The 16,095-nt window shown below is 40.8% G+C and overlaps 1 protein-coding gene across 1 annotated transcript; it reads right to left on the bottom strand.

Annotated features, from left to right (window-relative positions):
* Positions 1-486: 486 nt before the first annotated feature.
* Positions 487-15,944, bottom strand: samm50 (SAMM50 sorting and assembly machinery component). Its single transcript, XM_054777594.1, has 15 exons — positions 15,779-15,944; positions 11,955-12,065; positions 11,784-11,885; positions 11,615-11,702; positions 9,536-9,642; positions 9,250-9,380; positions 9,078-9,165; positions 8,865-8,993; positions 5,965-6,036; positions 5,799-5,885; positions 5,656-5,726; positions 3,983-4,050; positions 3,747-3,893; positions 3,357-3,498; positions 487-637 (listed from the first exon to the last, which is right to left on the bottom strand). Exons 1-15 carry the CDS (start codon positions 15,797-15,799, stop codon positions 592-594), a joined length of 1,410 nt encoding a protein of 469 aa, XP_054633569.1. The 5' UTR covers positions 15,800-15,944; the 3' UTR covers positions 487-591.
* Between the last annotated feature and the right edge of the window lie 151 nt (positions 15,945-16,095).

Raw genomic sequence — 16,095 nt, 5'->3', positions numbered from 1 at the left:
ATGCGTAAGTTTAGCCAACCGCCAGTCGGATTTCTTCACACGTGACTCAAAAATGCGCGAAAGTGCAGCGTAATAACTACACACAACATAGTTTCTCAGTTTAAAAACACATGGATTTAAATATTTAGCTTAACTGCTCGAAATATTTTTTTTTATAAAAAAGCGAAATACTTACACTATTTTTTCTTTTGCAAATCTATGCAAACAAAGCTTTATTAGTATAATTTAGCATTAGCGGAGGATAGCATTACTTTAGGGAATAAGACAAGTAACATTTGTCAAACTAGTACATACTGTTTCAGTAAAAAAAATGCTTCTTTTCTTCAGCTCAGAGCATTACCGATTAAGCAAGAATCCTTAAATAGTAATTTCCATGGGTACCCAAATATCATTTCCACGGGTAGCCATTTGTCTCCACCTTGCGGGCACTTCGCAACTCTCAGGCATCCAGCTCAGCAATGAGGGAAAAAACAGACACCACTGTACTTCAGTGCAAACACATTTATTGAAGTAATAAGTTGCAACAAACATCCACTACAAGCAATCGTCCCTTTCAACAACTACATGTGGTGCTGTGGTGCTCCTGTGGCTTCAGAGGAACCGGATTCCTGCTCCAAACTGGACCCCATCGCATATCCTGAAAGGTGTTCAGAGAAAACAGCAATTAAGTGATGAATGAGTACCATGAGATTCTGACGGTACGATAACCTTGGCCAAAAATATCATGGTTTCATGGCATTATAATTACAGCTCTAAAATGTGTTATTTTGAAATATCTTTAGAAAAAAAATCATTTTTAAACAATATAATGAAACATGATGGAAGTGGAATGTGTATTTAAAACAAATAACAAAAAACAACTGAATTATTTCTAAATAAATTAAACACAGTTGTTAATGCAGTCTACAGCGACAAATCCGGCGACTCGTGTCACAACAACATAAATATTTTCTTGCTTAAAAAAAAAAAAGCAAAATGAAAATAAATGCAATCACTGGCTGAAAATTTGTAGTTTGTCTGCTTGTCAGGGAGTTTTGAATTCACCTCTAGCACTTAGCTTGGCCTTCACCTGCTTCAGCCTGGACTGGACCTCTGCTAGCTTTGGCCCAGTCTTTCAGCTACTGCAGCCTGGACCTCTGTTTAGCCTCAGTGTGGCCTTTCAACAGCTACAGTCTGGGCTTCTGTTGGAGCTACGTTGCTAAACTGTGCTCCTCACTTCTACAAACTCGGATGTTGACTAACAGCAGCAGGCCCTGTTCTTCTGGGGCCCCCGCCGGTAAGTCTTGCTAGCCTCATTCTGGTTCCACTGCTGTCTTTCCCTGCTAAAGCTAACGCCGTACCGCCTCACCGCTGCGGGTTGTGTGTTGGGGCCCCCGCGGGTAAGTGCCTGTGCTCGCCCACTCCCTGCTAACTTCTGCTGTCCTCTTTGGATCCTAGCAACCACTTGCGCTTTGCTCCTTTGGCCCCATACTGGCCTTTCCCAGGTGCTACATATTCATGGCTCCACTCACCTCTCTTTCCTGCTGCATTAACTGCACCGTTCTTGCTGAAAAAGTCACCGAGCTGGAGCGGCATATTTTGACACTTTACAAGCTCTGTGAAGCTGAGCTCCAAATGAACAGCATTGTCTTCCGTACCACACCACCGGTGCCCGAGCCATCCAGTCCTGACTAGTCCAGTCTTGCCTCCTGAGCAGACAATGCCTTACCCCCTCTGCCCGGTGCCGGATCAATTACTGCCTCCGATGCCCCTCTTCCAATCTCCACCAGAGACCCCACCTTGATTATGCAGGGAGCAAACCCCAAGTCCCTTCTACCTCCACTCCACGTGATCCCGCAGCTTGGTCCCTGATCGCTCCTCACAGTGTGAAAGCGGAAGATCCGTGACAAGGTAAAATTAACGTAGCACAAATCAGTGAGATTAAGGTTAATGTACCTCACTAACATAACATCGGTCATGTGGAGGGCTAGCTTTATGACTGTCGAATGTGTGGCAGTTTATTACAATGGCAACCTAAATTCATACAGGGTTTATTTCATCTGCAAAAACACAACACTGTGACTTAAGATGGAAAATAAAAACATTTAGCTCACTAATCAGTAGCTGCTCATTTCTAGCAGACAATACTGTGTAATGGAACAAGGAAGTGCGTGTCGCACTCACTTTGTTTAGAGTGATGTGCACCTTCTGTAGTGAATGAAGACATGCCTTCATTTTTCTTTGAACACTGAAAAAACTCAATATCTTATAAACAAATACTTTACTTTATATTATTTACAACTACTTATTTCTTGTCAGCCTGTCTAAGTTTAGGATTTATAAGTGCACCGCCATCAACATAATGTAATATGTAATTTAGTCTCAGTAAAATAATTATTATTTCTCTCCTTTTCCAGTAAATAGTTACAGACTGGGATGGATAAATTAATCGACAAAAGCACCATCATGTAGTCCATCAGACCCAAGAAACACTTTTTGTTCCTATGCACAATGTGAATTAAACAAATAAAACGGTTCATTATCTAAAACATTAAGCCAATTGGTCATTTATTATTTAGTTAAATGTTTTATTTTCTCTTGTGTATTTATAATTGCTCTTGATTAATCAAAAACAATTTCAGTAGAATACTGACTAAAATATTCGATAGCTGCAGCCCTAGCAGTCATACTCAATGCTTCCATCATGGACAATGACGTGGATTTCCTCTGTATCACTGAAATCTGGCACAGCCACCTGGACTATTTCTCCCTCAACCAAGCCGCCCCCTCTGGATATAAATACATTGATCAACCCCACCTCACTGGTCGAGGCGGTGGTGTTGCTACCGTTTTCAAGAATCACCACAAAATCAAACCCATTTCCACTCCCTCTGTTGAATCATTCAAATACATTGCATCTGTCTGTTTATACTGAACGATAAGCGACTTATTAGGTTCACGTTAACATGTTAAAAATGTACTTAAATAGCATTATGTGCTTATACATTAGTTCGATACCTGCAAAGCCATGTGAAATACACACTAAATCCACACGCTACATGCAAAACTGTACGAGGGCACACGTCCTGCCACACTGGCGGCGCTTGATGCTAATGAGGCAGCTTACATCACTGCAAGCTATGCCGCGACGGTTAAGTTTCCAACTTTTGGCAACACAGCTCATGCCCGTGGTTTCAACACGTCAAAGCCCAGTTCCAACTGTGAGGAATAACATAGGACATGACAAAGTATTTCCACGTAGTGGCTGTGCTGGACCTCCTGTTTTTTTTAGCAGTTGTGAAACCGTGACTCTGTCATACCGTGGTATACCTTCAAACCGGTAACCGACCTATACCTGCCTAAGTGAACATCTTTACCTGTCTCCACTCTGGACTCCCATGGGAATGCAGTAATTCAGCTCCAGTCTGGCAATGTTCCCCAAACGCAGCACGATACCAAGTCCATATGACCAGCGGATGCACTCTGCCAGTTTCTTCAAATGTGCTTGCGGACCCTCCCCTGGGCATTAGAAAGACAAGGCTACTTATTATTGCTTCCGGAAGAAAACAACAAGGCCATTGATCACCATACATGTAGAGCTAGTGTGTACAAGAAGACCAGACAAACTCCTTCCATAACAAATAATGAAAATAAAATAATTTGTTCTAGGGTCAACCTTTTGCATAATGTTTCCGTAAATTTTGTTCAAAAGACGACATGTCCAACCTCGGGACCTTGGAGGTTCCACTCTGCTACCAGCCACTCACCATAGTTGAGGTTACAAAGGTTTCCGGCGTTGAGAAAGAAGTGCGTTCGGAAGAGGTCGCCAAATCCCCCTCTGCCAGGCCGGAAAGGTAGAGGAGTGTAGAGATGAAGGCCTCCCGCCCAGTAAGCTTCTCCTCCCAGGTAATCACCTGCCATATCAGTAAAACCAACACACTACATGTTACAGATACAACAAAATAAAAACTATCAAAGCTGTCAGTGTAAGTTGACATCTCACCTTCGCTTTGTGGGCCCATGCTGTACATGCTGAAACCACGAATACTGGTGGGGCCGCCTAGGTAGAACCTGGAGGGATTTTAACATGCTTGGTTAAAACAGGCTGCAAAATGAAAAAAATACAGCCCATAGCTCGATTTTTGCTGGCACCCAGGGAATATTCTATACATACAAATAAACAAACATTATGGTGGAAATATTTGGGTCACATGGGAAAGAGAAAGAGTTCAACACAACATCACACTTTATTGAAATACAGTAGCATCTCGGACGACGTAGAAAATTTACACCATAATTTTGCCTCAGTTTGCGTGCATTCTCTAGTTAGCGTACAATATGGCGTGTGTCTTCTTGTGTTGTTAATATACCGCGTGAGTCCATCTGTATTCTCAACATATTTTTTAATCAGAAAACTTCCTCACTTGTTGGCATCCTATTAGCTAGCAAACAAAATGGCGACCGGAACCGGAAGTTACGTCGCCCGTCTATGACGTAAACGGTGGTTTATAATTATAGTTTTACATGCATAAAACAATTCTAAATGCATGAATGAAAGGGCTCTATCGCGTGTCAAACTCAAGGTCCGGTGGCCAGATGTGGCCTGCAAAAGCCTGGTAATAATGTGCGTCAATAATGCACTTCACCTTCTTCCTTCTAAATGTATTAGTTTTTTCATTTTGACAAAAATTGTACTGCGTGCAGTTCTTCTAAACATTAATATTATCTGACCATGCAACAAGATAATCCAAGCATTTTTTGTTGTCAAAAACAAACACTTTGTTTATCCCCTTGACATCCTCGCTTCAGTTCTCATTTCAATGTAAGTTATCCATCAATTCGTAAGTAAAAATATAATAAATCTAATGCATGGGCAATTGTGTAATAATATCATGAGGTTATATTCGTATTTATAGTCATATATATTGACAGCTACCAGTGGCCCTCTGAGGGCAGCCATAACTCCATTGAGGCCCTCAATGAAAACGAGCTTGACACTCCTGGATTATATGAACATTTAGGTTACTTTAGGTCATTTGGCTCCCTTAATTGAAGACTACTGTTCCCAAAGACACAATGTGGCAGCAAGACAGCACACCGATACAATTGTCCTGTTTTGTCATGAGTTATTTCTGGAATTTAATAGTGTCTCTCATCTTCTTTATCAAAATGCTGGCACGTGCAACTTCATTTGGCTCAATTTTGGGTTACAATTGAGGTGAAAAACACTATTGAATTCAAGAAACAACTCATGTCAAAACAGGAAGGTGGTGGTGGTTGAACTCAATGCCACATCGTGTCTTTGGGGACAGTAGTCAAGAATCACTTCTTCAATGAAGGTAAAAGTAACCAATAAATGTTAATTTATCCCTGTCATTCATCATTTATATGTATTTATGCACACAAATTGTTTTCTGCATGTCAAGCTATAATTGTAAAACTATAAAAACGTGTTTTGTGTTACCATTTCGGGTTTTCTGGAACGGAATAACTGGATTGACATGATTTCTTATGGGAAAAATGGATTCAGTGAGTCCCATGTCAGTTAGTCAGATATCCTGGAATGAATTAATTACGCTAACCAAGGTTCCACTGTACACACTACTCAAAAAAAGTTATGTATCTTGGCCTTTCGGATGACAGTTTGGACACCCCTGTTTTAAAATGAGGAGTTACCTGTCTGCTATGCTTGTGGGCTTGTCACCAATAGGCAGGAGCAGACCGCCCCAAAAGGAGGCAGACAGAACCTAAGCAGAAGAGCCAACAAGCTTAAAACACAAACATGAAGGGCATTTCAGTTCAAATTGCTAGAATCTCACAGAGTCCCAGAAGAGGGTTTTGTTCAGCTGGATCTCAAAGTCCTCCTTCAGGAAGCTGGCATCTCCACCGGTGTAACCAGCTAGCTCCTGAACACAACACAAGCCACACGATGAGTTGTGTGTACTCACTGGATTACTGTCTGATTCATTTGTGTGTAGTAGCAACCTGATGGATCTTCAGCAGGCAGCCTCTCCTGGGCAGGATGGAGGAGTTTCTAGTGTCGATGACCATGGCGTGCTGGACAGAGGACGACAGCTTAAGTGCCGTTTTAAAAGCTTTTTACTGGCCACTAGGTCATCACCTCCGTTAACCTGACTGCCAGTAAAGATACATCTACAGCCTAGGTTCCCAAAGTGGGGTACGCATACCCCCAGGGGTACACCAATTGTCATGGGTGGTACGTGAATAAAAATGAAAAACAATTAGAGCATAACGAAATAACAAATGCGCCTGAACGCCTCACCGTGCAAGGAGAACAGAGCAGAAAGGAGACAGAGCATGAAGTTGCTCACAGTTGCTCTGTGTGCATTATATGACCAAATAAGTAAGTTTGATGATTATTTGGTGCATTAAACAACGTGTTTAATATTGAAGATTCCATTTACATTGGTGTTCCAATCCCCGCACAGTGCAGCGGTGAAACCCTGTCACTGTGTGTGGGGGTTCGCCCGAAAATGAGGCTTTATATCTTTGGTTGTATGTATTTTTGTACTTCGGATACTGCTATCATGATTGTTAAACTTTCCCCTTCAATTTGGTATTAAATTAATATGCAGACTTAGGGCCCTGTCACACCTTGACGATTTAGGCAGCGCATGCCTGACGTGATCATTTTGATGGCATACGTTGAACTGCCGACGTTTTTTTCAATTTTGGGCGTATACATAGTGTATTCATTACGAGTTCGACGTATACATGACGTATTAGTAACTTATATAGAACATTTCTTTAACTTATAGACAACTTATACCAACGAATGTGTAGTAAAAAGGCTGCCACTTGATGACTCAACTCACTAGACATTGCAGTGTCAACATCAGCATCATGCCGAAGAAAATTTCCAAGACCACTGCCGTCAGGGCAGTGACAGAGGGATCCATCACTACCACCCACAACCTCCCCCTCCCACTCTCACTCTGATGGCGCTGACCCAAGTTCATTTCCAATGTCACAGTGCCCTCTACAGGTCAACATGTCGTAGTATAAACAAGGCATAGTATAATGCAGGGGTCATCAACGTTTTTCCTTGTGAGAGCTACTTTTACAAAATGAAAATGGCCAAGAGCTACTCATTTTTGTAACATTTATTTTCAGAGCTTATTTTAAACCCAAACAAAGCGAATATGCTTGTTTTACCAGAACATTAACAAAATGCTGGTCTCCACAACTCACATTTTGTATTTCGGAATGCATTTCTTTCTACTGTTCTACTGAAAAACTGAATGAAAAGCAGGCTTGCGGGCACCTCATGTGGTCGTGGGGGGCTACCTGGTGCCCGCGGGCACCACGTTGGTGACCCCTGGCATAATGTAATCTGCAAATACAACATGCACATCTGCTCACCATGGATTCTTGAGGAGTTCTGATGGGTTCCTCCTGCAAACACCATTTTTATATCCCAATTCCTCTAAACGCTGCCAACATGCCATCATACAGTAGGTCAATGTTAGCAGCACGTTCAGTTAAGTTATGGGGTCGTTCGGAACGGGTCAAATACGTCTAAATATGTCAAGTGCGATAGAGGTACGTTCAATATAAATACACATAGGTTCAGAGCACGTTAATCATAGGTTGAACAAACGTCTTTGGTACGCTTGATACAGTATTATCTTGACGTATTACGACTTGTGTGTAACTTACAAATAACGTGTGTGAACGGGCGTCAACGATCGCATAACTTATTGCCCGCGTATGCGGGACGTATGAATCATACGTTGACATACGTCGAAAAATTTTGTGCATGCACAAAATTTTGGGACGATTTGGACGTACTACGACGTATGCCGGCGTGCTTCAGCGTGCTCTTAATTTATATAAAACTTACCCATATCTTATTGGACGTACGCCAGCATACTGGCCAAATTTTTCATAAGTTGGTGTACGCTGGCAAAATCGTCAAGGTGTGACAGGGCCTTTAAACCATAGCAATTGTGAGTGGACAAAAAAATTCAACCCATTCAAACGGAAGGATGCCAACATTACCCTGGAATAAAAGATATGTAGGATGATGACTTATCTATTTATCAGTGCTCAGGTGAAACTTTATCAAAATGTGACCATGCAAAATACACATATAACTAACCAATTAATTTTGTTCAATATTTGTTTTTTTAAGTGTCCAGGAGTAGGGGGTACATGGCTTCAGGTCAAATGTCTGAAGGGGTAAGCGACTGTACAAAGTTTGTGAACCACCTATCTACAGTAAACTATTGGAGAATGCCTGTGGTCATCTACAACATCACAACAGTGCAATTCCAACAACATATACAGTATGTATCTCCAATTCACAAATACGTATCTACTAGTCAGCTCGTCCTGGGCATGACACTTTCTCATTGTCACTAGACTACAGCAAGGTGCGTTCACTGACACTCCAAAAACCACAACATCTTTATTATGAGTGCATGTGTGGTCTAAAGGAAAAAAAAAAGACCATGAAAAACAGTAAGTGGATATTGTTATCTCTCACTAACGTAACTCTTAGTGTGGAAGTACTACAGTATTTGCTGCATTTAAGTATGCTCCGAAATCCCAGAAAATACATCTACATTCAAAACGGGAATTCAATTTAAGTTACATGGTGTCTTTGAATGCAACCCTTTATGGCTCATAATAACGCGGTTAAAGTGTGATTCAAATGTTCTGCTACTATTAAAGGAGACTAGCGTTAGGCAAACAAATCTGTAGACGTGTGCTATCTTTTAGCTTGATTTAAATTTTCAGTTCATTTGGAGCTGAAATATTTTGAATATATATATAAATAAATGTGTCCTGTCGTTTATCTTTCTGTTCATAAAATACAGCAAACATGGGCATATTTCACAATCTTGATTTAGACCAAATACCGCAAGTGATGATTTGAGGGAATGACCACTCTCTTCCCGGACAGCAAAAGAGGCGGTGCGAGCTAGACACCCCAAATCCCTCCACACTCCTTCCCACTTCAGCGTCTGGTTGGTCTTCCACACAGGGAACTGAGGACAGAGGACAGCAGCAGACATGCAACTTCATGCATTACATTCACTTCAGCCTTCAAAATAAGGTGCTAAATTATTTACGTTCAGCTCGGCAGACACGCCCCGATCTGTCTCTCTCAGAGAACTCCATGGAAACTGACCGGTTACTTTGTATGCGTTGAGGGAGATGCTGGACAATGAACAATGGACAATAAAGAAATACTAATGACTTCCAGTAGAAAAAAACATGAATCTCCTCTGCTCCAAACCTTACTTGCGTTCAAAGTTCCCTGGCTGAGGTTTGAAGAAGGACAGTCCGTAGGAAGTCTCTTTGGTGCCGTAGGAGAACTGAAAGGTCAGCTTCTCAGCACGGCCAAACACATTGGGCAACTTCATGCCAAGGACCTAAAAATCAACGAGACACCATCCACGCCATTATGGAGCAGTCTACAGTGGAAGACATGATAACGTAATAGAGTGGAAGCCATTTAAGTCCACGACCCTCAGCTCGTCTGTCTAACGTCCACATAAGCAGGTAACTGTCATAACAGAAAGCTCACCATGCTTCCTTCATTGTTGCCAACCATGGTGTTGTAACTGCCCGTCATCCGCCTCAGCTCCACCACTTCAAAGGTCACGTCCAGACCGTTGGGAAGAGCATCCTCTCCTTCAGAGCATAAATATGAAGATAAAGGCGTACTCATATGTGGCCCATCGTACCAAGCCTGGCCCAGCATGTTTGACTTTTGAGAGCACACAAAATCTCCATAGAAGGCCAAATTGATATAGTTTCTATTACATACAATTTATACCCGCCATTCCTGTACAGTCGTCCCTCTGTATATTGCGGTTCAAACATCTCACCCTCTCTTTATCACAGTTTTTCACAAATGAATTAGCAAATGATCGCTGTTTCGTGGTTGAATACGGCCTATTATTAGTAAAAAAAAAATATTTAAGCAAACTGAATTGGTGTAAACCTAGCTTTTAAAGAGGGATGTAAGCACATTAATTAGATCGACTTTGTCTTTTTAAAAGTCAGATTAACATACCTATATTATGCGATTGCAAATTAGTTCTCTCTCTTGGCCGTTTGTGCTACTGGAGCAGAGCCGGCATTCTGCACCTGCGCCAGTCTCAACAGCGGGATGTAATGGGTTCAGTGTGAAGCGCTTTGGGTACTTTGAAACATATAAAATATATTAAATCTCATTCATTATTATTATTTTAAATTCTAACAAAGCACAATGTAGCTTGTCAGGGTCAGCAAGGCCTTCTCTGATGGCCTAAACACCATTAGAAGCGAACTTAAATTCTCTTAAATTCTTGTATTTGTTCCATGAAATTGTATTAATTTATTCCAACCATCAATTATTTTCATTCAGTAGCGTGTCTCTTGGCTACACTGCCTCCAGTCATGTATTTGTATGTTGGATTTTTTTGTTCAATCAGATTTCAGCTTCTGTATGTCGCCATGATAATCTAATCCAAGGGTAACCAACGTGGTGCCCGCGGGCACCAGGTAGCTCCCCAGGACCACATCAGGCGCCCTCAAGCCTGCTTTTCATTCAGCTTTTCAGTTAATAATGTGAGATCACTAAAAAGAAATGCATTCTGAAATGCAAAATGTGAGTTGTGGATACGAGCATGTTGTGAATGTTCTGGTAAAATAAGCATATTCTGATTTTTTGGGTTGAAATAAGATATAATAAAATAATTGTTACAAAAATGAGTAGCTCTTGGCCATTTTCATTTTGTAAAAGTAGCTCTCACAAGAAAAAACGTTGGTGACCCCTGATCTAATCTGACAAGGGCCTTCAGAATCAGGAGTGCTGGTCTATGTTACATACACACAATTAGCAATGGGCCTGTTTTTTTGTTTGTTTTTTTAGCCAATCAGACTTCAGATTCCCCTCTCAGGGCCATCTAGCCGGCCCAAACTGACATCGGCACTTTTGCCGATGTTTTTTTTTTGCCAATTGGTTGATCAGCAAAACTGTTCTCTAAGCCAAGATATGTCCACAGTGGCTGACTGACGAGGAGGCACAGGCGACCGAGGTTCGAGACCCCAGTACTGCACTTTTTGGGAATTCGCAAACATCTTTACAAAAAACAAGCCCAAGTAATAGGCGCATCTGGCAACGTTAACCGAGATGTTTTGTTTATATGTGCTGTAAGATATCAACCGGAAAAGCCAAACTTTTACCCGCGCTGAAAGGATCATAAGCATTATCTAGCGTTTTGGGAGGCACAAAGCGCATGGCCAATAATCGCAGGGATGTCACGCTGACGTGTGAAAAACGGAGAAACCAAATTATTTCAGTAATCTGACTAATTTAATGAATGGAAATGTACTGTCTGACTACAGTTGTGTGCGTAATAAAATAGTATTTAATTAATGCGATCACTCCTCTTGCACGTAATTAATGTCACCAGACACCTACCGCCGCCGTAATCATCAGAACGACTCAGAAAAAGTGGAAATAATGCACCAAGTCAGGCAAATTGCAGTGGTGTAATAGTTGTAGTAGGCTCAGGCCGGGGGTCAGTAAAGGGAGGGGGAATCGAACAGACATCCATGACGGTACGACTGGCCTAGTGTGGGTACACACTAAAGAAGACCTCAAAGGGTTGAGTACCTCTCGAGGTGTCGATAACAACCTCCACTTTCCTGAAAATTCCGAGACGCAGCAGCTTCTGCCTGGCGTCGTGCGACCTTTTCATCACCTGAAACAACACAGTGAGCCACTTCGAGTTGATCAGGAATGTACGCAGAAGGGTATCCAAGCCTTGACCACGTGCACATACATCAATTAGATTCCTGGCACGGAACACATCAGCGATCTCATAGGACAGCAGGTCCTCCTTGGTCCTCCCAAGCCCGTCTATGTGCACTCGCTGGACCACCACCTTCGGACACAGAAGAGTATTCACAGTTGTGTTGTGTTGTGTGTGGTGAGCGCACAACTTGGATCTTACATCCTTGTTCTCCAGAATTTCCTGCTTGGGCTCCTGCTCCACTTCTGGAGGCTCGATGTCATCAGGATGAAGTCCCAGCTCAGGCCCATGCATGGGCAAAGGGTCCAGGCTCTGCAGAATCAGTTACACTTTATTACATTTTACTTTACTTACATTTCCCGGCCTAAACATTACTTTGATGATCTTTTTTTGCTAAGGAGGGTCCAAATATTAGAAACAATGTGATACAGTACAGTTGTGCACCACTGCAAACTATAAGCACAATAATAAAGTATGGCTGTCAAATGATTAAAACATTTAATCCAACTAATATGTCTTCAGATTAATCATGATTAATCACCATTTGCAACTTTGTGTGAAATATGCCCTGTATTGTATGAACAAAAAGATAAATGACAATTCTATATATCTGTATGTACTAACAGTTCCAAATGAACTGAAAATTTAAATCACGCTAAAAGATAGCACACGTCTGAAAATCTATTTGCCTAACACTAGTCTCTTTAAAGGGTCTCTGCCATGATTCATCAACTTTGCTTAAATATGTTGTACAGTAATTATGTTCTACATTGTTCGATTTTTGAAAGCAAACGGTAAATTGGCAAAAAATTATATTTATAGTTCATGGTGCCAGCCATGACCAACTAGCTTGCAGCTCAGTGTCATTTCTGGAAGTGACATCATCGGGGTGATATCGCTCAGGTAAACATACCTGTTGGAGAACCCTGTGATAGTGTCACTGTCTAAAGCTGCACACACTACGTGTTTCAGGTGCACAACTTTGACACACAGTGTTTTGAAGACAAGCTATAAGTACTACACAAGATGTGTTGCGTATCTGGTCAGACATACTCAAATGCCAGCAAGACAGACAGGCGATTCCGGTGCATGCTTATCAAAATAAAGCGCAGTGAAACATTGACATTTATAAATAAATCATCATCATATGTCATAAATCATTTTCAAACTACTTGTGGTCAAGATGTGTGTAAATAATAAGCTATATATGTATCTACAGTATATAGCATATTTATCCATGCTTATAATACATTACTTAAAATTGTTTTCAAGTTTTTAAAAAATCCAAAAACGACATCTCGTTCACTTCAAAGAGCCGGCTGTTTCATTCGCAACCGACACATTACTACACTATACCTTTTGTGGAAGTTCTTTGCACTAAAATATATTTAGTGACAGGCACACAATCCTGTAGTGTCGCTAGGAGCACTTCCTGCTTCCCAGCATGCTTTGTAAAAAGTTGTAAGTTGTTAGTTGTAAGTTGTTGTCATTCCCCATAATATCAGTAGATGCCACGTGTGTGTCTTATCTCTTTGTGTTTGCTGTATCGTGCTTATCGCGTTGATCTTTTTGCCTATACCATGGCCATGGTTAGTGTTCTTTGTAGTAGTTACCCCACTTTCATTCCTACTGTGTAAGTTCATTGCAAGTTCCTAACTATTGCCTGCCCAACTCAAGCAGCTGCAGCTCTTCTGAACGTCTCTTCGTTGACGCAACCACAATACTTTTAGGTTACTGTCGTTATTGATGGGTTCCAATCATGTTACCCAGAGGGTGCCCGTGTCACTTCCGGTTTTCACTCGGGGGGCAGCCTGTCAATACACCACCATTCCCAAAGAGATGATGAAGAGAAAGACAATGTTGGACTTACTTGTGCATACGGGTTAGTACCATATTTGATGCACGCCGTGATATCTTATCGGAGTGCTTAGATGATGTGAAGTTAATGTTCTGCCTCAATGTTTTAGTAATTTTTCAGTTGCCATCTTGTTGTCACATAATGTTTTGATTAAGTTTAGATTTTGTGGATGACAAGCAAATGGTTTGTTTTCATTTCTTGTCTTAGATGAGTTGATTATAAGTCTGCGCAGACATGTTAAAGTCTTCGGTTGCTGACAAGCATTTTTTAATTGTAACTTAAACCGGGTTTATAGTTTTTTTTCGGACAATTCTTTCTGCATTTCCAATTTTCATGAGTATTTTGGAGTTCCAACAATATTTGGTTTTAGTATAAACTTTGCTTGGTGTCCCAAAATCTCTGAACAATTTACACATGCGAGATCAGCCCATGTGTGACGGAGCACTTTCCCCACCGTGTCGCCATCCCATTCATTTCATTACAAAGACATGCAACGGTTTTTCCCCTCGCCCACACTGATAAAATACACCAAGGGTGCCCACTAGTATTTATCCTCTATTGCAACAAACCACAGACATACATATGCACAAATTTTTTTTTTCAAACCTATACCAATAACTTTGTGCTTCTCAAAAACAATATGATACAGATAACTTTTCTATATCTACCTTTTTTAAACGTAGATTTAACTGTAGTTTTTGCACACCTGGAGGTAAGAAGGACTCGAACAAATTTGGATTTGACCAACTGTGCCTGTTGATTTGTCCTAATCAAATATGGCATTATTAAAAGAACCTATCAGGAGAACCAGACTATCAGGGTGAGAACCAGAACCTGGAATGGCCCAGCAAGGTGCACTGGAGTCGGGCACACGCTCCAAACAGCCAGTGTGACGCCATGGAGGTCTCTGGCAAACGTTTTGCACGTTTCCCCTCATTGCGGAGCATTTGATACAACTAGCATGTGAAATATCTCTGAAACAGTGAATGTGTGTTTACGAGTGAGCTTAGGGGAAGTTACGACAGGCCGTTAACATCACAGACAGGAAAAAAAGGAGCGCTTGATTTACTCACACACACAGTATGGGTAATCTTGCATCATTATTTTAAACTATTATTTCATGATTAATTGGAAAATGTGACCATTGCTGAAATCTTTTTAATAAGTTGCCTTAAGTTCAGCTGCATTGTTTTTTGCATAACTTAAATTTCTTGTATATCTGTAATGTTTGATAGCAAATGCTAACCGGATGTAATACATGAACTGTGAATCTAATGAACGCCATGTATCTATTTTGACTGATATTACCAGCACTCAGGTTATGTATACAACTATTGAGGATATATGTGTAATTATCTTTATTGCTAGATTGAATTGAATTGTGAATTATTGAATGATATCAACTACTTTGATTGCCTGTAAACTTGGAAACTGAATTTGAAATACTAATCATTATTATTTACTATAGTAATTTTAAAGTTTACCAGTTAGATTTTATTTATAAAATGAGACAGATCATGTCGACTTGTAACTTGCATGCTGAAAAAGTGTGTGCACCCCTGATATACATGTCCAATGTAGATGTATACTCAGATTTATAAATATATTTATGTTTATAGTAGGAGGTAGATCTTTGGGACTAGCTCGCAGGCTGAAAAAGTGTGAGCACCCCTGTGCTAGATAGTGGTGGTGGTCTTTTTTATTGGAATAAAATGTCATCCTTATCAAACGATCTCTTTAAGGTGTTTACTTGAACATAAAAACTTGTTTCAATCGATTTCTTGCAATAATAATGTATGTACAATGTAAACACAGTAATATTTTACAAATATATTGATAAAACTCACTTTTTATTATTTATGGCAACAGGTCGTACCCATGCTACTACTTTAGGTGACATTGTAAATAAAATATGTACAAAATAAAAGTGATGGGGACAACAATAAGGCATCAAATTGTAATTAAACTAACGGCGAGGCGTCTGGGATTCAGAGACAAAAGTCTAAACTGGACAGCGGACACAACGAGAGATGACTAATATTAAAAGGTAGCAATTGCAGTGTGTGTTTAGTCTTGCTGAAGGGTGGACAGTCAGGCAGGGCCTCTACTTAGCAGCTCAACACGCCGAGAGGTCAAACTGCTAACGGACAAGTTTGCTTTGTCTTACCCTGGCGTGGACGGCGCCCATGCTGAGCTCCACAGGACGCCGACCCGGTGAACGAAAAAGAAAGTCTGAGAGGCAAAAAAGGAGCGCAACGAACAGCTAAGACGAAGCGGAGACAGGTAACAGAGATCCACACAAGGAGGCCGCCATGTCACTTCCGGTACTTGACCACGCCTATTGGTAGGCGGCAACTGCCAGCTGGCAAATCAAAATAAATCAAGAGTTGTTAATATTACATACACTATATAAAATAATACACAGTAAATAATCATAAACTAATACACTTTAAATAATAATAAAGTCATACAATAATTACATAT

Source organism: Dunckerocampus dactyliophorus, chromosome 5, assembly GCF_027744805.1.
Source record: "Dunckerocampus dactyliophorus isolate RoL2022-P2 chromosome 5, RoL_Ddac_1.1, whole genome shotgun sequence".
Taxonomy (NCBI): domain Eukaryota; kingdom Metazoa; phylum Chordata; class Actinopteri; order Syngnathiformes; family Syngnathidae; genus Dunckerocampus; species Dunckerocampus dactyliophorus.
Note: the sequence above shows the minus strand (reverse complement) of the source record. Positions and strands in the feature narration are given on the sequence as shown.